This window comes from Carassius gibelio, chromosome A5, assembly GCF_023724105.1.
Source record: "Carassius gibelio isolate Cgi1373 ecotype wild population from Czech Republic chromosome A5, carGib1.2-hapl.c, whole genome shotgun sequence".
Lineage (NCBI taxonomy): Eukaryota > Metazoa > Chordata > Actinopteri > Cypriniformes > Cyprinidae > Carassius > Carassius gibelio.
In genome coordinates, this window is record NC_068375.1 from 27,270,109 (window position 1) to 27,297,431 (window position 27,323).

The 27,323-nt window shown below is 35.9% G+C and overlaps 1 protein-coding gene across 1 annotated transcript; it reads right to left on the minus strand.

The window, feature by feature from the left end:
• Positions 1-27,323, minus strand: LOC128008543 (ubiquitin-associated and SH3 domain-containing protein B). The gene is made up of 14 exons (XM_052592886.1): positions 26,779-27,323; positions 8,440-8,493; positions 7,878-8,064; positions 6,400-6,598; positions 5,724-5,893; positions 5,125-5,333; positions 4,503-4,653; positions 4,287-4,404; positions 3,371-3,493; positions 2,908-3,000; positions 2,626-2,770; positions 2,346-2,452; positions 2,117-2,226; positions 1-1,220 (listed from the first exon to the last, which is right to left on the minus strand). Exons 1-14 carry the CDS (start codon positions 26,919-26,921, stop codon positions 1,083-1,085), a joined length of 1,947 nt encoding a protein of 648 aa, XP_052448846.1. The 5' UTR covers positions 26,922-27,323; the 3' UTR covers positions 1-1,082.

The following is a 27,323-nucleotide window of genomic DNA, read 5'->3' on the forward strand; positions in this document are numbered from 1 at the left end:
TTTAAAGGTGAAACACATCAAATGGATTTTACTATGTTACTTAGTATATACAGACACGTTACGCATTAATGTACAATCCTTTACATTGCTGAAGCATTCTTTCCTGTTTAGTTGGATATTTCAAGTGCTCAGAAAGTAAAGCTTACCTTACAGCAACATGTTCCTTAACAGCTGCACATAACATTATTTAAGCTGCTGCTTATGAAGTTGTAACCATTTGTGGCACTGCTTTTGAAAGTTTGATGACGTCCTTACTGGGTTTATCATCTCACCCTTTTAAAATGGCCCCTAGCATGCGAAAAGTGTGACAGTACATCTTTAAATACCATCTCCAAATAAGCCCTAACTAACAGTCCTCCCAAAGTGTCCTATAGTTGCAAAGTGTAGCAGCATGACAGCAAGGCACAAGACGAATGTGCTGTCCACCAAATCCACTTCTAAACTACTTTAAAGCTGCTTCATCTCAGTTTATCTGATTGCCAGAATATTCTTGTGCTTTCATGAGTTGGTGAGTGGGTTTGTGCCAGGTGTAATTGGGAAATCTTGATGCAATAGGTGGCGCATGTCTATTTGATTCACAGTGTAATATAGGGAGACGTCTTTCCCCCCTACAGAGTGTAAGAAAATGGAGTTTACAAAGGGTTCGGAGACCCAACTCGAGGCCAGCGGCATCCATTTTGGAAGTGTTGGATGACTCATCAACTCACTGAGGCAGGAAACCTGAGTTTATCGCCGTGTATTACATCCTGTGTTTGATGTATGTCTTTGAAACTCTCCGATATTTAGTTTCGTCTGGGCTACAGTTGGAAGCAAGTGTTCTGCTGCAGCTTGTCTATAGGCCAGTAGGCCATAGGCAAATGGTGTTTGAGCACATTATGGAAATCTACCACAAATATTACTGCTCTTATGCTTTATGTATTAAGACAGGGCCAATGAGGTGTACTGCAGCAGTGCAAGAACGTGGCTATGGAAGCATGAGCCTTTTATAGTGCTACAATGCAGGTCTGTGAAGATGTGACTTGAAAGCATGTCTCTGTTGCCTTTGGAGGAGGAGCAGTGAGGGTAAAAGTTGCAGAGCCTCCTCAGTCCTGCAGCAGTGTTTCTCTCCAGTTAAAGCTGTGATTGGGTCCATGCGTGAGCGGCAGGATGGGTGGATCCACGAGCTGCCAAACGCCCGTCTCGCCCATCTCCTCACAAGCACAAAAGCCCAAGTAAGGTATCTGTGCGAGAGAACATGGAAGAGAGAGAGTATCTACAGTAGATTGTAAATATCAAATATCATATAATATAAGACTGAAATAAAAACCTAAACATATACCAGTATTCAAACACATTTTGTGTGTGTGTGTGTGTGTGTGAGAGAGAGAGAGAGAGAATGTCTGCATTTATGTAGGCAAAAACACAGCAATATTGTGAAATAGTATTAATTGAAAGAAACTTGTTTCCTTTTTTATTATTTATTAAAAAACCTAATTTATTCATGTGATGACAAAGCTGAATTTTCAGTAGCAATTACTGCAGTTTTCAATGCCGCGTGATTCTTCAGAAATCATTCTGATAAACTGATTTGCTGCTCAAGAAAAACGTCTTGTCTTAAATGTCTAGTTTTGTGTTTCTTCTTGTTAGATTTGTGTTAAATTTTTTCTTTGATGAATAGATATATATGTATATATATACATCATATATATATATATATATATATATGAAAGTGATGTGACATTCAGCCGAGTATAGTGATGCATACTCTGTATTTGTGCTCTGCATTTAACCCATCCAAAGTGCACACACACAGCAGTGAACACACACACAGAGCAGTGGGCAGCCATTTATGCTGCAGCGCCTGGGGAGCAGTTAGGAACACCTCAGTTATGGTATTGAAGGAGGGAGAGAGCACTGGACATTCACTCCCCTCACCTACAATTTCTGCCGGCCCGAGACTCGAACTTGCAACCTTTGGCTTACAAGTCCTAATCTCTAACCATTAGGCCACAACTTCATTGGGTCATCATTGGGGCACAACCTCACTCTAACCATATACAAACACACACACACGTAAACAAATATACAAATAAAATAATTGGAAAAAATGGGCAACTGAGATCTGAAGAGATCTGACCTTTCTGACCACTTGCACAAAGTCTTTAGAGTTCTGTGGGGTCAGTCCCTGAATCTGCCTTGTACAAGCCTCCAGAGAGGAAGCATGGGCCACAATCAGCACTGTATTTCCTGTTGGACACCACATGGAAACATAGTAAACACAAAATGTCTTGAAACATAAAACCTTTGAATCAGTATAGATTCAGCAAAAAAAAATACATGCCAAAGTACCTGCACGCAAGACCTACCCAGATTATTGCACTCTGACAGTATTTCACGCGTCACTTGGAAGCTGCGACTGATGTATGTTTCATAGGACTCCGACACGGCCAGTTTACTGATGGGTATATGAGGTCTAGAGGGGAACAAGATGACCTAATAATAATTAATAATTCCTTTCACAGTAAGAACTTATCCATGAAATCAAAGGGTGATCAATTTTTTTCATGTAAACAATTAAAAATGCGAAAATCAGAAACGTTAAATTTCTAAAAAAGTGTAGCAAAAATTGAACATCTAATAAAACACCTGTATGTTGTATCCACACATATATTAGCAGCCGCCAGGTCTGCAGGAGGGATCCAGGCAGGTAATGTGGTTCCCGACACCCATTTAGTCCACTCAAACAAACCTGGCTCAACTCTGATCTTAGTCTTCCCATCCTTTTGAAGACCTGAGACATACAATCCATAAAAGGAAAAGAGGCACATGGGAAGTAATTGATTTAGGAGTGTAAATGGGCATGACTAATGCATGCCCATTTGTGAATGAACAGAAGAAAGATGAAAGAGCAATGAGGTGCAGTTTTACCTCTGAGGATATTATAAGCTGTTTGCACGCAGCGCAGAGAAGGGGAACAGTATACAAAGTCTACCACTGTATGACTTTCCAGGAGAGCCTCCCCTATAAAACAAAGTGCACATAAAGTAAACAAATGCTTGGGCCAACAGCAAAGCAGAAATGACACACTTTATATCTAATGCCATTAATATGTAAAACCGAAAGGAATTAATGTGATCTTGCACTTGAAGGGAGCAAGCTGTTGAACACAAGCAAAGATATTTGGAACAATTCTTTTAACCAAACAGTTGAAGGTAGTTCCATAACATGAAAAAAAAAGTACTAGGCGAGTCAGTGGTTACCAAAATTTTTCTAAAAATCTTCTTTTGTGTTTAGCAGAAGAAAGAAACTCATACAGCTTTGGAAAATGTACAGTGTGAGTAAATTACAACAAAACGTTTTTGGCTGGATTTAACAGTAATGAGGGACAGACCGACTAGACGAGCCTGTGTGGATCCGAACACAGTGATAGGACAGTCCTTATCATAGTCCCTGTACCCCCCACTCCTCGCTGGGAGACTCAGTGGCATGTTGAGGTTTGACCGCACATACCGACCTGTTTAAGACATATGTTTAAGAAATATGCACAAATGAGCACACATCAAGATATTAAACATCAACAGGGTTCTCACACATTTTGGCCAATAAATTCCCATGAATTTCTTAGATTGCTGGATACAGTTGCTACTTTTTTGATAAATGGCGGATAAAATATTTAGAGCTTAAAGGGTTAGTTCACCCAAAAATGAAAATTAGGCTGTGTTTTACTCACCCCTGAGGCATCCAAAGTGTATATTGTTATTTCAGATGAATCCAATCGAAGGTATATAAAAAAATTGTCTTTGATCTTTCAAGTTATTTAATGCCACTCAGCAGGTGTTGCAAGCATCAGTCCAAAAAGAAGTCAAATATAAAGCATCCAACTATATAAAAAAAAAAAGTGTCTCACGTGGCTCCGGGGGGTGAACAAAGAGCTTCTGTGTTGAATCGATGCGTATTGTAAGAAAAATATCCATATTCAAAATGTAATAATCACTTGAATCTAGCTTGCGCTCACTGGCGTTTTTTTATTTAACTTCTTTTGTACTGATGCATGCAAAACCCACTAAGTGGCATTAAACAGCTTGAAAGATTTTTAATATAACTCTGACTGGATTCATCTGAAAGAAGAAAGTCATATACACCTAATATGACTTGAGGGTGAGTAAAACACAGCCTAATTTTCATTTTTGGGTGAACTGACCCTTTAATGTAAGTGTTACATTTTAAAACTCCCTATAATTCCAGATTCCACCTGGTCATGGGAACAAATGGGGTTAAAGAACTGATTTGGAAAGTTGAGCTCAGACCTTTGGCATCAAAGCACTGAGTGATCCAGTGTTTCCCAAACACTACATCCATTCTTTCACCATGGCGACACACAAACAACGTTCTCTTAGGCAATCGAGACTGATTAGGGCATAGGATCTAAAACAAATCATAAATATTTGAATAAAACATTATACCTAAAAAAAAGTTTCAATATTCTGTCACATCAACACAAGATTCCCCCTCTAGAGTTTTACCTGCATAGGTTGACACATAACGCTCAGACTGTTGGGATCCATTGGCATGGGATCATCAAAGAGACGACCGTCCAAGTGTGAGTCAAGAAAAATCCCACCCATAGCACCCCTGATATCGGTTGGGGGGGATAAGTTAAGAAATGAGAAAGACCTAAAACAAGAGGTAAAGAGATGAAGAGATTAAAATATGTAAGTTAATGCTTTTAGTTCTAACATACCTTCACCACAGACCCATAAGATTTTGACACTATACTATTATGATCACCAAGGATCCATTTATTTCATCATAAATACAATAAAGCCAATAATATTCTGAAATATGATTAACTTATTCCTGGGATGGCAAAAGGTAAATGTTCAGCAACCTTTAAAAATTATTCTTGTAATTTTCAATATTGAAAACAGCTGTACTGCATTATTTATCTTTTATTAACTATAATGCATTTTTCAGGATTCTTTGATAAACAGAACAGAATTAATATGAAATATAAATCTTTTTGCAACATTACAAAATGTCTTTATTGTCACTTTTGATCAATTTAATGAATCCTTGCAGAATAAAATAATTAATTTCTTTAAAAAAACTGACCCCAAACATTAGTTACTTCTTGACCCATCTTACCCATGCAGGACCCAAGTATCACACTCATCTGCCCTATTGACGTAGTTTTCTGGAAGTAACCCAGATAACCCTGTGCTCATCGAGGTCCCATAGACCCAGCCCTCACTGGCAGTGGCCTGTTCTATAGACGACATGAAGATGAAGTCACCGGGCACCAGCTCCAGTTCATCATCATTCTGAGGCACATAGGGGTACATCACCCGCAAGGTCTTAAAACAGAAAGATAGAACATTACAAAGCCACCAAAATCCAAAAGTCAGTATATGATAATAGAATTCATTAGTAATCTATCAGCATTAACAAAAAGAGCAGTTTAATTAAATATATTCAATTATTCATAGTAAATATAACAGATTAATACTTACGACTAAGTGTATCTTATCTTATTTATAAATTGGAAATTATTAAAATAATTGCACGGATACAGATGAATCAATGTATATTTTATTTGGACTTTCGATACCATATATTTGGTACCAACAATGATAAATTATGTACTAAATTATGATAAATGATCGGACAATAATAACTTAAAACAAAACACTATAATATAAAGGATGTTAGCTAAAAAAAACAATGAATGATGACAATTGGACTACCTCATGATTGGCAAATCGGATGTCCCGTGACAAAAGCACAGCCTGCCAATCACAGCCCAATGTTATGTCTACACCTTTGGCAAGTTTTTCTAAGGATGCAAGATGGTTGGATTGGAAGTGGTAGGCCAGAGTTACATGAAGCTGCTTCTTATGGGGCTCCACACGAACATCTGGAGAGATAGAGAGAATTAAAAAAAAATCTTCCATGACAGTAAAGCACACTAAAATAAACTTGAAAGAGATAAGAAGGGAGGGTAACACTTTAGAATAAGGTTCCATTAGTTAATGTTAGTTAATGTATTAATTAACATGAACAAACAATGAATACATTTATTACTGTATTTATTCATCTTTGTTAATGTTAGTTAATGAAAATACAGTTATTCATTGTTAGTTCATTGTAATTCATAATGCATTAACTAATGTTAACAAGCACAACTTTTGATTTAAATAATGCATTAGTAAATGTTGAAATTAACATGAACTTAGACTTATAAATGCTGTAGAAGGATTGTTCTTGCTCAGTTCATGTTAACGAAAGTAGTTAACTAACATTAACTAATGGAACCTTATTCTAAAGTGTTACCGAAGGGAGCTGCAAAGACAGAAAATTAAGACTACTGCTCCACTGTGTCATCATCAGTTATAGGCAGGCATAGCAATAACACACACACACCTGCTTTAGAAGCCGCTTCAGTAGCAAAGTCTGTAGCAAAGCTCTTGATCACCTCAGCCACCTTCTCTTCCACAAAGAGGCCGATGAAGTTTGAGGAGGAGTAAAACTCCAGGGGCAGTGGGGAGGGGAAACGACCTTTCCACTGACCCACCACTGCCTGCAGAGCTTCACACAGGACATCTACCTTACTATCTTCACACTACAGTGACAGAGAGAGAGAGAGAGATGCAGTCTTACAGTGATGTTCTCAACAACACAGAAGACACACTACCATTCAACAATTCATAGATTTCATAAACTTTTTTTGGTTAATACAGCAAATAAAATCATAATGTTACCAAATATTTATATTCTAATTCTAAATAAGGGCTGATCTTTTGAACTTTCTAAAAACATTCCTGAAAAAAGTAGAGTGAATTCAACAAAAATAATAAGCAGAACAACAGTTTTTTATTTTTATTTTTTTTAACACTGATAGGAAGAAATGTTTCTTGAGCACTACAGTAAATCAGCATATTAGAGTGATTTCTGAAAGATCATGTGACACTGAACCTGGAGAAATGGACTGCTATAAATTCAGCTTTGCCACCACAGGAATTAATTACATCTTAAAATATATTAAAATAAAAAAAACAGGTATTTTAAATTGTAATAATATTTCACAGCATTACTGTTTTTAACAACTGATAATAAATGCAGCCTTGGTAAGTAAAAAAAAAAATTGATTGGTGGTGTATATCATACAGATAACATGTAAGAACATAACTGGCAGCGTTGAATGTTGGGGGAGATTATCAATAAATAATTATTTAAATTTGGATCTGTTCGTTGTATCACTTCAGAAGATAGCACGTACATTTTTGTAATCAAAATGGTTTGTTGTATCCTTTGCAACACTGTGTGCATGAACTTTTTTTATTCAACAATGAAAAATATTTAAAAATTTCATTATTCAAAAGACATTCAAAATTTCATTATCCAAAAGACAAGTTATTTTCAATTTTCTATTAAAGTGCCTGTAGTGCGTTCACAGCTAATACTGCTTGCTTCAGTTATGTTAAAATGTTTGTTTTTCCTTATTTTTAAGTCACTTTGGACAAAAGCATCTGCTACATGATTATGTAAATTTATACATGTATACTTTTTTTTCTCAGTTATATTTATGGGCTTTTTATGCCTTTAATGGGACAGAGCTGACAGTAAAGCTTTGGGTGGAGAGAGGGGAGCAGGATCGGCAAAGGACCTTGAGTTGGGATTGGAACTCAGGTCACCGTGAGCGCAGTTGCACTGTATATCAGAACAATAACCACAAGGCTTTCGGCACGGACTATACATGTAAACTTTTTATAGTTTCTAAAGGGCTGTGCCAAAAAAAAAAAAAAAGCATTCTAAAAGTGTTAATGAGTAAAACAACACAAAAATAACAGATCTTATAAAGACACATGTTTGGATACTGTATGATGAAAAAGTGCTCTGACCATGAAGAACTGGCAGAGGGTTATGTGAGGGAAGATGTTGTGGGCTTTGTTCTTGCCACATGTAATGCGACTCTGCTGCCAAAAGCTGGAGAGCTGGTTAAGGAGGAGACCGCTGGGTTTCAGGTACAGCACATACTCCCTGGGTAAAGGATCATCCAGGAACGGGTCATCCACATGGGAAAACAACCTGCAAAATAGACATTCCGGCCATCTTCAATAAGGCATTATGAAAAGGTGAGCAGTAGTTACACTTTTAGTTTGGGACTGAAATTAACAACGTGGTTAGTTAAATTTTACCTTTAAGATAAGAACATGTCGATGATAAAATGGTTCTGACTCCGTGACAGCAGAGGGCAGTACAATCAAAGCTGAGTATCTAATTATATGTGAGCCCACCTCATAGTGTAGTTTCTTTTCAGTGTGTGTCTGTGCTCAAGTTAAAACGCTACATATTATCATTTCAAAGCTTAAAGAGTGTCTGTGGCTCAGCAAGGTTCAGCTGAAATGAATGGCTGTCCAAAACGACAGCGGTCACAGTGAACGTGTGGTTCTGCTCACTCACCAGTCACAGGCTGCTTGGACATTTCTGCCCCCAGTCGAAACCAGAGCTTTTAGCCTGTAACAGAAAGAGAGAGAGAGAGAGAGATCAGCTCAACTGCTGTACTGGCCACAAAATCAATGGCTTCCTTTCCGGAGGATGTATATCAGTACATTAGCAAGTTATCGCAGAGATGTAAAGAGTTGATCTCTGTATGTAAAATATATTGTTTATCGTGCATGAAATCAAACATAGGCTAAACAAACTACATGATAACGCTCTAAAACATTGTTCCCCAGAGCATACTGGGAAAACTGGATAATCACTTGTTTAGACATTTATTTAGTTTAAAGCGAGTCAGGTGATGCAGTCACCTACAAGAAGAGCTGAAACACATGCAGTGAGGCACAAAAGAATGCACACAAAATTTAAGGTTCTGCACTATTTATAGATCACTAATTAAATAAGCAAATTTGTGTCATTTATTATGTGACTTTATCTTTGGACAAAAAATAAATAAAATCTAATTTAATTAACTTGTGGAGTTTTAGAAGCAAGTGTTCTGCTGTCATTAAAACAAATACTTTAAATATTAAATATGAATTCAGCTGAAACCGCTTTTCTTTCCTCAAAATACAAAAAAAAAATTATACAGACACTTCAAAATACTAACATTTTTAAAAGTGGTCTCAGACTTTTGGACCCCACTTTAGATGCATGCAAATAATAACAAGTGAAAAACCACAACATTCAGTCTCCCACATTATAAATAATGAAAATGATTTCTAAAATAATATTTAATATAACCTACAGTTCACTGGAATACTTGATTCTAACTGATCACATATTTGGTGCATAATGACAAAACTTTATAAGCTGAATACATTTGTACTAAAAATAATAGAATATTAGAATATTAATGTGTGTGTGTGTGTTTGTGTATGTGTGTGTTTGTGTATGTGTGTGTGTGTGTGTGTACATACTACCTACAGAAACATTTATACAGATGAATTAAATTGATACAAATTGAAAGTAGGGACTTACACGGTTACAAAAATATTATATTTAGAATTAATGCTATTATTTTGAACTTTCAAAGAATCCTGAAAAAAAAACTTATAATGGTTTCCACAAAAATATTACACGGGATAACTGTTTTCAACACTGATAATAAGAAGAAACATTTCTTGAGCAGCAAATCAGCATATTAGAATGATTTCTGAAAGACCATGTGACACTAAAGACTGGAGAAATGGATGTTAAAAATCAGTCTTGCCAACACAGAAAAAAATTTGCATTCAAAAAATGCATCATTACTTCAATCAAAACCATTTTTTACAACTTTTACACAACTTAAACGGTAGTGTATATTTTTAAAGAACGTTACATTTTGCGTGTGTAAAGAGCAAGCCCTGAATTTATCAACATACTAAACATCTCACAAAGTCTCACCAAGTCTGACTCATTTAGCAGGTGTCTGGCTTTAAAAGATCATAGTGGAAAATAATATCACTTGGTCTGTGGTTTAAACAACGGTGATGAAAAAGGAAATGTGTGCTATCTCTAAGTTCATAAAACACTTGCCACAGCCTCATCTCTGTCTCGAATTCTCTTTTATTCTAGCTTAAAAGGTGTAATTATAAGCTATTTTACACTTGGTACAATAATTTAGGGTCACAGACCCACTTATTTGTGTAAGGCCATTTCTAATACACGCACACACATTCACAGTTAGTGGAAGTACATTACTTGGTACAGATAATTGCACATAATCTTCTCATGTGTAGGACGATATTATTTCCTCAGCTCACATCTATACCGTTAAACAACACATAATCCAATCTAAGGTCACGCTAAACTCACTCTGTCATCTCTGTCATGTCAGCTGACATCTCAAAAGGCTTTTTTCCTGAGCCGATGAAATTATCTTCTAAATCTAATTAGTGTCTTTTTATAAAAGCTCTAAAATCACACACTCTGACTGACTCTCAAGGGAAATGGGGTGTTGTGAAGCGTGGATCTGTTTGAAACCTCAAGTAAAACTGAAAATGGAGCCTGAGGTTTGAACAAAGCTGAAAGAAAAACTGACTAAAAGACAACCGAAAGGGAAGGTCTTCTGATCAGCAATGAGCAATCAGTGGAAATATGATTACTCGTGCGAAACATTCAATCTCATGTGACCACAGACTTCGATTTCCACTCACTTCGAATCATTAAAAGTTATTCAGTGATGGATTAATGAAACAATACCAACGAACCAGGGCAACATTTTACTACAAGTGTATAGACGTGCTTCTCTTACACCTCACAAGAAAAACCATGACAAGACACAAGAACATAGAAGTCACGCGTAAGAGATGAGGGAAATTATGCAAATTATGCAGACTGTTCGAAGTAACGGAAACCTCTGGTGATCGGCGCTCCACAATGCGTATCTGACAGTCTATCAGTGCATTATAAGCAAAATAACAACATACATTTAAAATTTATGTTCATTGCAGATACACCTAAGTGGTGTATAATAGAGATTGTCACCATTTGCGGCAAAGTATGAAGTAAAAACAATTATATTGTGAGATATTATTACAATTCAATATAAGAGTTTTCTATCTGAATATATTTTAAAAAAATAAATGTATTCCTCTGATGGCAAAAAGCTGGATTTTTGTGAAATGATCCTTCAGAAATCATTCAAATTTGCCAGTGTGTGCTAAAGAAAGATTTCTTGTTATTACGGTAATCAATGTTAAAAACTTTGATGAATATATAAATGACAATAATGTGATCTTTTAAAAATAACTTAAAAAAAAATTAAAATGTTCACACGTTTATTTGTTGGCTGGTTTATTAATTTTCCTCAGTCACATTTAAATTGTGAAGATAACTGTAAAAATCAGTAATATGTGTATTTTGTGTGTGGTAATCCAGTTCACTGTCTATGCACAGCGCTCAATTACTCTAGATTTAGTTTGCTTCCCAAAGAAAATGCCAACTAACCCTCAGGGCCCAATGCATGCTGGGATGGGGAAGCCCATGAAGCATGGCCATATGTCCATGAGTACATGAACATATATGCTCAATTACCCCCTAAATTATTGCAAATATGTATGCATTTACACACACTCCCAAGCTAAACACATAAGAAGAAATGCAATCATGTACTTAATGCCAAACTATTTTTAAAGTGTGCATATTCACATGCACAAATAAACTCCGGACATAACACACTCACCATATGGCAAGGTTTATGACATCCAAGGATGGTGAGACACATATTCAGACTTTCATACATGCATGATCAAGTTCAGATGCCTGTGGAGTCACACATACACAAACGTGTTGTTCTTAGTGAGCTATTTTGTCATGGATTAAACCAAGATGGTTCCCTAAAAAAATCCAATGTTGAAAAAATAAAAACCTACCCAAGAGTTTTACAATTAATCACAGATGCCTTGTTGTATAAAAATGCACAAGCGGATGTCACTATACAAGGTGTTTATTGTTGAAGAGTAAAAATCCCTATGCTATTGCAGAAGCATCACAAGGAAACGTCAACCATCTGGTTTGTTTTAAAGTTATTATGTAAAAGAGCTATAACAGAATCTTTTGTCGAGAAAATACTTTCCCAAGCCACTCAACATTGGTCTGTAGTTGCAGAATAGGGCGAACCAGTAGTCACTATAAACCAGCATTAATCAAAGGGATTTAGGTTTTCAAGAAGCATTTGAACAAACTCCACAGTTGCACTTTTAAGACTTCATCACACCCCAAACCTAACACTCCACCCACACACTCAAACTTTAATCATGCATACATCCACAAAAACACACAAGCGAAGCCACATACACACACAACCCATAACGATTCTTATAGAGACCATATGCTAAACAACAGGGATTTTTATTCTACCTAATATGCATATGAAATCAGAAGTGAAAATCATTCTGTTTCCGGGATCACACACACTAAAAAACTTACTTTATTTGTTTGATTATCCATCAGCGTGTATATAAATGTGCGTGGGCCTGTATTGAGTTACAGGCCATCTCCTCCTCCCTTCCCCTCTGGTCAGTGCTCCAGGCAGGAACTCAATGATTTATTTATAACCTGTATTTCCTGTACAGCATTTGAGAGGGATGAAGAGGCTGGTCCAGGGAGTACATTTGTCTGGGTGTGCTTTTGTGTGTGGGTTTGGTTGAATATGACTATTCATACATGAAAAAAAAGATCTCTCTTATCTACTTTTTTTTCAGCCTTTCAGCCTGTTATTAATCATCCCTAGTAACATTTTCTTGAGAGGTGGGAGTTCAAAATGTGTAACATATGTTTTGAAAATAGTGTCCAAGTCAGTGTCTATGCATACTGTCTCGCTGCTTTGGCCCAATCTCCTACCTCTATGGGGAAATAATCACTTCCTGTTTACAGAGGGGTAAGTTAGCATGTATTCCCATTCAGCACAATACAGCGCAACACCCTCCCACACATACACAGACAAAAGCACTTACAGATCTTAAAAGGTTGTCCTCAGTACAAATTATCATGTGAAGCAATGGAGCCCATTTTAGTTCCTGGACACTTTTCGCTCAAATTTTCATTACACAAACCAGTTTTGTTAATAAGCTGTTCAGTTGTAAAAAGCTCAATCACTTAAGTTAACCCACTTCAGGGTTTTTTTGAAGATACTCAACTTGTGTATAAAAAAAGCAAATATAGCATAAGTTCTATATACTCAAATAATGTTTATCTTATAAGTTTTAAGTTAAGATGAGCATTAACATTACATATAAGTGATGTAAACTTTATTACTTGTTTTTCAGTTTGTTTAGCAAACTGAAAATGTCATATACCTAGAGTAACTACTATACACCAAAAGAAAATGTATATACTCAACAAAATAGAACACTAACAGAGGAGAACACTAATTGCTATAATGGTGACTTGAAATGTAACTTTTACAACAAAATGTTATTTGTGTCCTAAGCTCACATGCTTTGACTAAAAACAAATTATTCAAGCACAACATCACTGATCAATTTAGCCTGTTAGTCACCAATACACTTAAAATTGTAAGTTCTTGCTGTTAAACCTGTTTAAGCTGCTCATACTAAATGGTGCATTACGTTTTTAAGTAATTTCAATGGTTTTTAATTTCAAGAGTTTGTCTGACAAAGTGGAAGTTGTATTTGGTAGGGAGTTTGTAGTACAAAAACCTCTAGCAAACTTTCCACTGAGGCACCATATAAGCACTATATAAATAAAGATAACTTGACTTGACACATCACGTACCTCAGTGAGTCTCAGATAATAATTTAGATTTAAACTATGGATTTTATTGCGGTTACAAATAAGTTACCAGCCAGCTGGCAAGCAACATCTTTTTACTTGCCAGAGCCAATTTGTACTCGCATTTGATGCTTGAAGGGTGTTAATTTAGGATCTTTCTATCACACCATCTTTCTTTCTCTTCCATTCTTTTTAGTTCTCCTCCAACCCACAGAGAGTCGATGAGAGGAAAGAATAAGAAATGCAGCAGGTGATGTCACTGATTGTTCTGCAATCTCCCTCCGTGCACATATCCTCATGCACAATTGTTATCCTCTGACAATAAAACCTTCTGCCTCTGTAAGAAACGGCTGGCCATGAAGATCTTTTCACGCTTGTCTCATATTCTAACCCCGCTAGTTAACAGTGTATTATGTTAAAACTACAGGGAAGACACTCACAGATTTTGTGAGCGTTCTTTCGTTTGGTTAGGGTGCATGATGGTGACACGGTTCATGTACAGACACTTAAAGAACCAACAGGGCATAAAAGAAGGAAAATTAAAAATATTAATGTAACTTTGGCTGTTTTACAGAAAGAGAACAAAACACAGCTTCTTATATCAGTAAATGACTGTCCAACAAGTAAGCAAATTAAATTCTCTGAAGCCTATAAAACTGTAGTTGAGCTGAAAACTCTCTGGGATAAAGAGCGTTTGTCTATTTAGATGTAACTGTGGGTTTTAACATGCATGACTAAAACATGATTCATTGTGACTGTACAATTAACATTTTCTGCCATTTAGAAATTTCACATACAGAACGAGATGTATGAAGGTCGAGATTCTACAGCCACAATCAGAATCACACTGCTGCTTCTCCTATTACAGCTCATCATCTGGAAACTTTGAGCTTGATTTTGCACTGTTTCGGTCTCATCTTCTCTGATTCAGTGTTTGGCTAGGTTCAAATATAATCAGCACAAGGGTTTTACAAGAAGAGATGTAACTCAACTGTAAAAACAATTCAAAGTGCTTCTCTGTGTGTAAAGGAAGTCTACCAACAAATTGAACACAGATTAAAAAAAATAAATAAATAAAAAAGGTCAGATGTACTATGGTAATACCATGGTATTGAATTACCATGCAAATTCTTTGGTAGATTGAGTACTATAAAATACATCAAAGTACCATGGTATTCTGATATATCATTAACTCTACCACGAAACTTGCACAATACATTTTTGTAAGGGTTTCGTTACAGAAACGATAAATTACCAATAAATTATAAATTGTAAAAAAAAAAAAAAGTAAAAAGTGCATTCCCAGGAGTCCCAGTGCGATATTATTTTTGATCCTTCTTATTTTTAATATCAGTAATCCACATGATAGGGCTTTGCGTTACATTTTTTTAATTATTAATGTTTATGTCTAATTAATTAATGTTTGTTGCATTATTTTAGTATAAAAAATAATAAGTAGATCAGTATTTTAAAATTATATCACTTAATGAAATATAAGTTTGTAGTATAAGTAGGTATACAGGCACCTTTTTAAAGTTATAAATCTAACTTTTTTTTACAATGTAGTTACAGTTATCTATTTAGCTGGGAACAATACAGATTTCTGATATTTATGCAAAATGTACAAATTAACTACATCTAATACATAAGTTAAACGTATTTGTGGAAACTCTGATTTCTGCCAAAGTATGACAGTTACCACAGTTTTCTATCACAGAACTGAATAAACATAAAGAGCATTATAAGCTACAATACAAGATGTTCCAAACATTTTAGATTATTCAATATGATTTATTGATTTCTGCTCTATGATTTATTCTGCATTATTTTATTCATAGCTAAAGGGAAAAGGGTGAATGAGAAGAGAAACATCTTTTCAAATAACTGTAAAAATGTAAACCCATCAGTTCATTCATTTCTAAACTAATGGCCTGTCATTAGATGACATCAGTTGGTTAACACTCACCAAAAGCTACTGTAGTTTCCACCAAAACACCAGATACCAAAAAAAAAAAATTAATAAATAAATAATTAATAGTCGCTTAAGTCATAAGAGAGGTTAAAACAAAATAAAGATTTTGAAAGCTTATTGTTTGGGCATCCCAAAATAATTGAACAATAACTATGATATTGGTAACACTTTACACTAAGGTTCTGTTTGTTAACATTAGTTACCTAATAATGAACAGTAAAAATTTTATTAAAGGAACACAGCAATATTTTTGAATGTATAAATACTGATACAAATGTATCAACTAATGGAACCATATTTTCAAATGTTATCTGTAATTTGATGGAAACTACACAGTTAGCATGGTAAATTTAAAGATCTATTTTACTTCATGTTATGGAAATGATGCATTTGTGCCAATTTGTTCTCTTTCAGTGAGCTTACTTTGCACTGCAGTACACATGAAACTACAGTACACACTTCAGTTCAGTATATGGTTATACAGATCGTTTCATATTTACTGCAACAACAAAGAGGAACTATGTACTAGTATCTCTTTTGATTCCGTTTCTGTGAACTTTTACCATTGTATTTCAGATTATGCACATATGTCTATGCGTGTACCTCACTACATTTGAAGTTTTGAGCGTGCATGTGTCTTTCCACCCCCACATCTCTGTGTCTCAGCACATATGGGTTCCTTTATGTCCCAGCAGACACGGCGCTCTCTAAAGGTCACAAACCACTTCCTGAAATGAGGCACTTCCTCTTAGCGGACAAACTTTGCACTGTGAGTTTACAAGGAGTCTGCAGGCATAAGAGTACTGCTCATAAACATGAAATTGTAATTTTGAAGACATCCTTTAAATTGAAAAATATAAAGTGAGAACTGAGAGTCTTTTATTCAACATTTCATCAATATGAACTTAATTGTAAAAAAATTAAGTCGATTAAACTAAATCAATAACAAAGTTACGAAATAACATTGGTAACCATTTCTAACCATTTCTAAAATCTGTGCTGAGGAAAGAGAAATCTGAAGCTGTGATTTCATGTATTTGCATTCTTAAATAAAAAATAACCAAAGGTGATGGACTGAGACAAAACACACAAGTAGAAGACAGTTTCACTAGAGGAAAATATCACTTCTCAGTGATTGCTTTTGCATAGCTCAGGAAACTAAAGTTCTCATTTATCTTTTTAAGTAACAAATTGTTCCAGATTCTTTTCGTAAAAAGAACCTTAGAAGTTAACAAAAAATATTTCAGGCACAAACCTTAACAGGGTCCAGAAATCATTCTAACATACTGTTTTGGAGCTCAAAATCTAATTTCTTATTATTATCAATTACGGCTGGACAATAATTAAATATCAATATGTATCGCAATATATTTTATAATGGTGATATGATTTTTAAACACATTTCCGATATTCCGATATAGGTTACCAGTGTTTCCCATACATTGATTTATTTGTGGTGTTTGACTTCACTGAATAAACATAAGCACCGCACGTTTCAAAATCAAAAACCGTCGCAGGTATTCTATATGAATGTATCTCTGAAGCGAACCGACTGTTATATATATGTATGCTTTTTTATTTTATATTTAAATAATATATGGTTTTAAATGAGGTGTCATAGACTTGGCAAACTCATTATTCACAAGTTTGTTTACACAGACATCCTTTGTGGGGGTTCATGGGATTCAAAAAACAAAATATCTCTAGAAGCTCAATATCTCAATAATTGCAAGGCGGTGATACACACACACACACACACACACACACTCACACACACAATATCTGATAAGCAAAAGACTTCAGAAAAAGGTTCCATTTGCTCTTTATTTAATCTCACTCGTGTACAGGAAAAACAATTTAGAGCAATTTTGTTTGTGAAATTTCCATTCTATAGTCAAGGCAAATATTAGTTTTCATGTGATGAAAACGATGACAGACATCTCCGTTCAGTTTTAGCAGACATGGATACTTTACATCAGAGATAAACAGACTGCATTTTTTAAGCCAAATCAACCTAAACATTAAGTTTGAAAATGTTTTCCTTTTTGGGGGGATATCCAAGCAGTTGTTTGCAATAATTTGGTGGGACAGTAAGGGTTGACCGTTTTCTGTTGAGCTCAAACCTCTAGATAATGCACTGTCATGGTCTTCCTCCTTCCCATATATCCTCTGAGAGAAGCTCATCATGTGATGACTCCACACACACAAAGCAGAGGCTTTGTTGTCATTAAGAGACTTATATTATTAAGAATCATAGATTATTACTGAATATCCAAGAATGGCCAAATATGATCATGTATGGCAATACAATGAAAAACAGTGGCAAAAAATGAAAATAAAAATCTACACCCCACATGTGATGGACAGCCAGAACACATGGCTCATGAACAAATACGTGCACCAACACATGGCCAAACCCAGAACACATAAACAGTTTGGCTTTTATTCTTACAAAGCCTAGGAGTACACAAACCATCCAAACATATCAATAAACATATTTGGAATTATTTTTACAAACACCTATATTGTTTGTATCAAAGTTTAACTGCAAACATGTGCTTGCTTTGTATTAAGGCAATCGTCTTGATATAAGATATAATTAACAAAATTTACTCATGTTCTATCAAACCTGAATGACTAGAATGTTCCAGTTAACATAAAAGGAGAAATTATTATTATTATTTCTTCCATGCAATAAGGTAAAATTTAAATTTAAATTAAAAATTGAAAAAGGTAATTAATTACTAATTACATCACAAATATTGTGTTTACATTTCTTTTCCAATTACTCTGCCTGAAAAGTAATTTAATTACAGATTCAATTCATGTCTTAGTCTTATCTTGTATCAGAGTATTTTAGGTTCTTTTCTCAGTCATCAGGAAAAACTGCAAGTGAACTTGCGGGCGCACAGTGGGTTAAAGACACTGCATTCAATTTTACCTTTAGATGATAAATGTAGATTTCAAATTCAATATTAATTTTATAAATTATTTACAGTATATATAAAATACTAATAAAAAAATCATAAAAAAGTAATATAAAAGTACTTTATGAGTAACGTTAATTAAATAACCTAAAAATGAACAGTAATTCCTTACTTTACTTTTTTCAGTGGATAAGTAATTTAATTACAGTAACGTGTTACAATCATAATCTTCTAAAGGCATATGAGCCTTTTTTTTTTTTTTTTTTTTTTCCATACACAATCCATATTGTTTTTTACAAAAATAAATAAAAATTCTAAATCTGGACTAGGTCTCATTGGCGAGTTCATAAGAGAAGTTGTGACATTTGTTTTTACATGACCATTCTTTTTAATTAGATATTTTCAATTAATCAGTTCGTTTGTTTCACAAAAAAAGGTCGGAATAATTTAAGTATCCATCTCATTTGCTTCTTGAGTTCAACTCACAGTGATCAAAGATATTGCAAATTGGGCACAATCTTCACCAGAGGATCATCATCATATGGGTTTGGAATCACATGTAGTTGAGCGAAAAAAGACAGTATTTTCATTTTTGGGTAAACTATCCATTTAAACATTATTTTCCTTATCTTCAATATCACCAGTATATAATACCACCATGTACTTTATGAAACCCTTGACTAACACATTAACTGAACTTTTTTTTCAAACACAAAGTAGCTTTGAATTTTGTCACAATGCTGTCTTCTTTGAAATGAATGTTTCCACCTCAAGACAGACTCACACTCTCCTTCAAAAACTCACAGAATACCCCTTCTCTATTCTCCTTCTGCCTTTCTTTAGCGAAAAATTTGTGCAACTCTGCATCATCAGGCGAAACTGGAAAGAGTCCCTAAGCAACTGGGACACAGAAACATCAGTGTTTCCACCCAATGTATGAAAGCTTCCCACTCTAACTGACCTTAACACACACAGGCCGACAGCCTACCGATAAGTTTGACCTTCACAGACTCGCACAGAAACCTCCAAAAAAAGATCAAAGTTTCAAAACTTACTCATTTGGTTAAAACACAGGTGTGTCAAAAGACAAAAATGGCCTAGCTACTGTACATACAAATCTCCACCATTCTCACAGGAAACATCTCAAGTAACACATGTAACCATGATTCCCCAAGAGTGAATATGACGCTGCGTCCTCTAGTGCACACTATGGGTGCTGCCGCCAGCAGGACCCGTGTCTGAAGCATGTGTGAAACAACTCCAATCCTACTGGCCCACATAGCCCATGACGTGTCACAGGTAGGCATGGGCCAGTATGAGATTTTGACGGTATGATAACCTTGAGCGAAAATCTCACGATTTCGCGGTACCACGGTACTGTTGTTACAGCTCTGAAAAGTGTTATTTTATTTTTAAATGACTGGGTAAAAAACACAGCAACATACAGAATATTATAAACAGTAAAATTCGTTTATTTCTTTCTTACAGAAAACAGCCAGTTGCCGATCGCGTAAAGGCCAGGGTATATTCCGGCCATCCACGCACCATCGGCATTGCGTTATTTTTGTCATCAAGATGGCTCGCGGACAAACGCACACCCCATGGTACTGCGCATGTGACCTTATCCGTATCCGGTGGAGTATACTTTTGAAAGCTGTGCGGACGCGACTGTGCGCAAGACAAAAAGGAACGCTGAATGTTAAGTGTACCCAGACCTTAAATTCGGTCATCCTACACACACGTGACTGACAGCTCAGGACAGAAGGAGGAGGGGTCAGTGTTAATCTCTAGTCTCCACACTGAACTCAGCCTGAGGGATTCCTACTCTTTCAGTCATTGAGGAGACATGGAAAACAGGGCATACCGCATAAACAGTATAATGGAAAATATTAGTGGTTTAAAAACCGTGACATTTTCAAATCGCAGTATACCTTGAAATCGGTAATCAGCCCATGTCTAGTCACAGAAAGGCACCTGGCGCACGTCACTAACTTAGTTTGGAAAGCAGCGTCTCATTCCTTCTTTGAGAACCACGGTTATATGCTTAACCAGCAAAGAATGAACCTGCTGAAAGCCACCGACCACACAATGCCTTCTTGAACTACAAAAAAGCCAATCTAACTACAAATGCAACACAATTACTATCATGGCCACCAACGCAGCAGAAAAGTGAGTGAGTCACAACACAACAGCTGTCTCAGGGGACACCCCAAATCTATCTAGGTCACTTAAACACCCTGGGGGAGAAGACTCTTCGCGAGACTCTCCAAACACAATAATATACATATTATATATATTATATAGCTCCACCCACGACCTTACAAGATCAGGGCTAAAATGACTCAGTGCTCACACTTCATTGTCATAACAACACAAGAAACACGTGAGACACAAACACTTTGCCATGCATCCCACTGGAATAAGTACAAGAGTGTGTGGAACCTTGACATTGAGACAGATCACAATGAGCATTTAGCAATGAACGTGCGTGCTCCTCACTGAGACAATAACGCAAAAGTCCGAAAATAGAATGCAAAAACAAACACATTCCCTAAAGTGCTGCTCGATGCGCCAGGATAATGCTTCACACATGATGAACCAACAGACCCCTGAAGACAACAAAAGTTTGGAGACATGTTTTGTAGGCAACCTTTTACACTTCCAGGTGCCCACCTATGTTATCACGGGCTACCTAGGCCAATAGGACTGGAGTGGTTTCACACATGCTTTAGACACCGGTCCTGCTGGCGATAGCCCCCATAGTGTCCGCTAGAGGATGCAGTGTGAGTTCCTTTGTGTATCTTTCAGACTTCACAGAATTGAAATAGGTTTTAACAGGCGAAAAAATACAGTCCAAATGTTTGCGATCAACTGACAATTTGGGTTTTTTGGAAACAAAAAGAAAATTACATACATATAATACATATAAACTAATAATTATTTTTGTTATCAAAATGAAAAACAGACAAAAAGTAGACAAATCAACATTAAAAAAAATGTATATTTATTCTGAGATTTGTTAAATATTAAATACAACACTGATGTAACATTTTAATTGTTTTGGTTGCACATCACTAGTAGGCACTCAGCATCAATGTCACAATCCGTCTCTCTTTCCCAGAAAAAACATTAAAATAAAGAGCTGGTGCTTTTTAAAACAATGCTTAAAGGGGGGGTGAAATGCTATTTCATGCATACTGAGTTTTTTACACTGTTAAAGAGTTGGATTCCCATGCTAAACATGGACAAAGTTTCAAAAATTAAGTTGTACGTTTGAAGGAGTATTTCTATTCCAAAAATACTCCTTCCGGTTTGTGACAAGTTTCGGAAAGTTTTTTTTGAGTATGGCTCTGTGTGACGTTAGATGGAGCGGAATTTCCTTATATGGGTCCTAAGGCACGTCTGCCGGAAGAGCGCACGCTCCCATATAGCAGAGCACTGAGAGCACAACAGACGTTCACTGATCAGAGCGAGAGCGTCTTGAAATGTCACAAAAGGAGTGTGTTTGGTTGCCAGGGCAAGACAACCCTGCACAGATTACCAAAAGAGAAACAGCATTAAGGGACCAGTGGATGGAGTTTATATTTACAGAGCATCAACGGAGTTGTGCAAGTGTTTGTGTTTGTTCCCCTGCATTTTGAAGATGCTTGTTTTACAAACAAGGCCCAGTTTGACGCCGGATTTGCATATCGTTTATTTCTTAAGGATAATGCAGTCCCAACGAAAAAGGGTCACGATCGTGTGTTGGAACCGCATGCGGTGAGTAAAACTACTTCAAATATCTCTGTGTTGTTAACTTAGCTATCGCCGCGTAAGCACATCAAGTAAACAACATGCGATGTTGTCATCAAACTGCACTTTCCACATGTACAGCTTAAAAAAAAAAAAAAAAGACGACATAAAGTGGAACTTAGTCATTTTCCAAAACCGCTAAGCAAATATATACAGTTTCAGTACATACCACATAGAGACGTTGTTGCTGATGCTGCTCTTGTTAAATTTCAGCCTCTGGATCTGATTCTGGATCATAAATATACGGCTAAATCTGACTGTTAGCCATGGTTTGTTTTGGTTGGTTTTGTCCTCACGGTGTCACAGCTTCCAAACGCTCTCAACCCAAAAGCCTACTGGCGCTCGTGATTCTTTAGCTCCGCCCACACGTCACGCCTATCTTTCTCTTATGAATATAATAAAACGAATGACTTTTTGGAGTTATGAAGAATGCAGCACTACTCTATAGGTACTCAAGATTAACAGGATATTGAGTGAAAACGAGCATTTCACCCCCCCTATAACCAAAGGCCTCTTAAAGTAGTACACTTCAAAGAGCACACTGCAGTACTATATCTCTACTTCTGGTTTACAGATATGTTATATTATGTAAAATACAGAATACTGTCTTACTTTTGGTCAAACTTCATGTAAAGATAAAACTAAACTTAATTATAATAAACAAACTGAACAAATCCAATGTAACAGCCATATGAAAAAAACACTCTTACGAAAATGTGATAATATAACAGCTCTTCATTGAAACATTTCACTTATCTCCCCACTGAAAACACCCTTCCATCTCTCTCAATGACAATTCCAGCAGGTCTACTTATGTCCAGCAAGACCGATGGGGTCTCCTGTCATGTGTAACCATGTTTAGGCTATTATGTATCAGAAAAGGGAAAGTCTGATGCAAATGTCAAATATCAGAATTTTCGGTCTGTCCTTTAAAGACCTTTCAGTGCTTAAACTGTCGTAATCGGTTATATTTGGCCTACTAAAAATAAACAGTCCCCGTTGGCTAAGTTCTGTTCAGAGACAAACTCAGTAACCTTTATATCACCACCTAAACTACCAATGTTAATACCTTCTCAACTGGTATTTCTTAAGAATGTGGGCTTAATTATACATGGATTGGCAATTAAGCATTGAAAGTGATAAACAGGGGAAAAACTAAAACAAGGCATGAATTGAATATCATATGAAAAAATAGCTTTTTATATTATGACTTAATTTGTCCCAGCAGTGATACTGCATGGCAGAAGATGTATAAAAATGTACAAAGGACAAAATTCCTGACATAAACATAACACATGCTAATTTCTTTTTTGGTCTACAGAAATCAAACCTTTCATTGGTAATATTAATTGTTAACTGTTGACTAAATTTCAACTAACTGAACTAAATAGGCTTCTTTTGCTCTTGATAAAAATTTTCAAATCACATTAAAATCTTCAAAAAAAAAATGTACTGTTAATTTTTTTTTTTAAATCATTAATTTAAAAAAATTATTCTGTCACTGCAGAGGATATGTCAGAATAATGCAGGTTGTTACAAACATGATATGCAAAAAAAAAAAAAAAAAAAAAAAAAACCTGAAATGACAGAAACGATTAAAATAATGATAATATCCAGTAAATATTAAAAAACAATATGAGGGACAGCCCTTAAATACATATAAATGCATTGCTTGATTACAGAACTTCTGTATATTTTATCATAACATTCACAGATCTGTACTGTACACCGTCACATAAATAATAAAAAATGTCTTCAATTTATTTACTTGCTGCTCTTGAGGACACGGCCGATTGCTTTCCATCTATCCAAACACATACACTATAGTGTGGTTTTTACCAATATAAAAACAAGATCAGTCTTATAATCTATATATGGCACTCATCACATTTAAAATCATGTTATGCCAATAAACCATATGCATACTACTTGTTGTCTAACACTTCAGCAAACTCTTAAATGCTGTCAGAAGCAGGCAGACTAACCATAGAAGGCTAGAAACCTAGCATTCCACTGCTTCAGATGTCAGCAAACGACAAATATTTGGCCAAATGTTTAGAATTCTGATGTCAAGTACAATGACCAGCTGAATCCACATTCACGAACAAGGTCAACTGTATCCAAAGGGACATCAAACCCGAGATTGGATTCAGCCACAACACACAATAGAGACCTTTTGCTCCAATCACGTTTGTTCACTCTCCTTGGATTAAACATGAATGGCAACATTTGGCCTGTACAATCCCAATCGCGACACAAAACCATATTAACAAAGAGGTTAGGAGGATTCCTCACAGATTATGGAAACTGCAGGATTAAGTCCAAGCGAAAAGTTAAGACAGTGAGGGACCCAGAGTGAGTGGGAAATAGAAAATGTGTGTGGTTAAAAGAGGCAGCGATGAAATGTAATTTTGATGAATGAAAATCCAGCTCCTCACTGACAGCAATCTAATGTAGTCTTCATGGTTGGTTAGAGATACCTTACTTTAACCGTCCTCCTCAGTGTAGTACAATGATGGAAAGCACAGATGTTCAGCTAAGGCAACTGCCAACTCAAGACACTCACTGCATCGAAAAGTGGTATGGTGCCACATATGGTATGACTTCACCTTTTCTAAAGAGTTGATCTGCATTAATTGTATTGATCTCTTTCAGAACCAATTCCAATAAAAAATAAATCATGACTTGCATAATGTGCATTGTTATGCTTACTGAAACACTGAAATGTCGTTTAAAGTGTTTCCTGCATCGCTATTTTGCAGCTCTGCAATGCCTACCATATCAAAACACAAAAAACACAGCACAAGTGTGGTATGTTTGCAGAATAAATGACTGGTTCCTTTTACATTCACGTAATTAATTTGACTCAGTTAAACTGAACCATTAACTGTTACTATTATGCTGTGTTTAAAGGTTCATAAACTTTTTCTTTAAGTTTAGGCAGCAAGTTATTGAGCAATTGCTTAAAGTGCTATAATAGTAAGCATATTATTATTGTTACTATTTGTCAACGGTCAACCACATGACAAGTTTAGTAATGTAATAGTGGCACCCATATTGAGCGATCCGCTCCGCGTACAATAAAACTGCTTTTCTGGAAGACTGTTGTCTATTCTTCATTTCATGTTAGTGTAAATCATTAGTCAAAAATTTAAATAAAATAAAAAATTTGTGACTGATGATATTTTCTAAAATTAACGAGTGAGCAAATAGTAACACAATAGTAACCAAACTTTTATAGAACTATATAACTATATTTCTAGACAAGCAAAACTTAAAATAACACATGGTAACAACATAACAACGGTTGACTTTAGGTCTAATAAGGTTTCATCTGTTAACATTGGTTAGTTACATTATTTATTATAAACTCACAATGAAAATAATTCTAACGCACTTATTAAACTTAATATAAACATGTACTACATTTTCTACTGTGATTATTTTATGATAATTTTAATTTATTTGTATGTAAAGCACTTTGAATTAAGTTTGTGTAGCTATGTATAATGTTAGTCAACACATTCATAAAATTGCCTAAAATTACTATTACATTATTAAAATCAAAAGTTGTATCGTTTAACATTATTTGATATAGCTACTAAAAATCAACCACTGTATTTTGTTAACTAATGTTAATAAAGATTAATAAATACTGTATTAAATTACCTGTTATTTTCTGGTTAATTTTAGTTAATGTGTTGTCTAATGTTAACTAATGGAACCTTATTTTTAAATGTTTTTACCATGTGTTATTTAAAGTTTTGTTTGTCTAGAAATATAGTTATATAAAAGTTAGGACCAATTAATAGACAGCATGTACGCCAAATAACATCTCTGTGAAAAGCAATTTAAAGTCTGTGAAAACACCGTTAGAACTGCACTACATTTGTTTCTGATTTGATAAAGGGACTGAACAATAGTTCATAGATTGTAAGAATCCCAGCCCAGTGCATGTTCAAGTGCCATGACGCCAGGATAAAAAAAAATTAAAAAACAAATAAAAAAATACATGCAGCAGTTATGATGCGCCATACGATGGACAGCGTTGATCTGACCCCCCAGCGGTGTCAACCTCATCCGCTCGAGGAACATGTCCTGTCTGGACAGATGCAGCCCAGAACATGTAAGACGAGTTTATAAGAAAACGGCGACAAGAAAACAACTTTATACTCATTATCCCATCGGCGATGTGCCCATTTCGTCATGTTAATCAATAACACAAACAGACCGACGCCATTACAAAGGCAACTTGTTTTAAATATCTGCCGTGTTTCCAATGGGTCTGGCAGAGCTCTTATCACATGTGTTTGTGTTCCTAACGTTTGCAGCTGTGGCTGCAGCTGCGTGATGCTTGAGATCTGGGAGAGATGAAACTCTGGTACTTACGCCCTGGTTTTAGGAAAACCCATGGACAATAAAACATCCAGACTGTTTCCATGTTTGACAGTTCCTGTCCGGTTCTGCCGCTGCATCCGTGGTGCGACTTTGGCATATAGGTCCTCTTTTGCTGCCATGGTGCAGCTTTCCATTTGGCCTCAGAACAGCGATTTGCTTACTTATGATGCGTCCAAATGGACGGACGCGACACACTAAAACATCGAATCAAGCGCTACAGTATCTGCGTTAAAGGCTGGTTCAAAAACGCCCCATTATTCCTCGCAGACGGACAGACAGAAATCTTGGCGGACGCGCTGCAATGTTTCTAAACAAAATGATTTGAGCTTCCTGCTGGAGCGCTCATGTCATTACAGTTTGAGAAAGGGGTCATCAGTCGGAAGTCAATCTTATTTGCTCCGCGTATCAACAACCACCGCTGTCGCTGTCCGCCACGGGAAGAAATATATTTCTCCGGAGCCACTCGAGGCTCGGTGTATAGTTAGAAATATTTAGCAGGCGCGCCGTGAGCGAAATATGTCAATACTTGTTACATC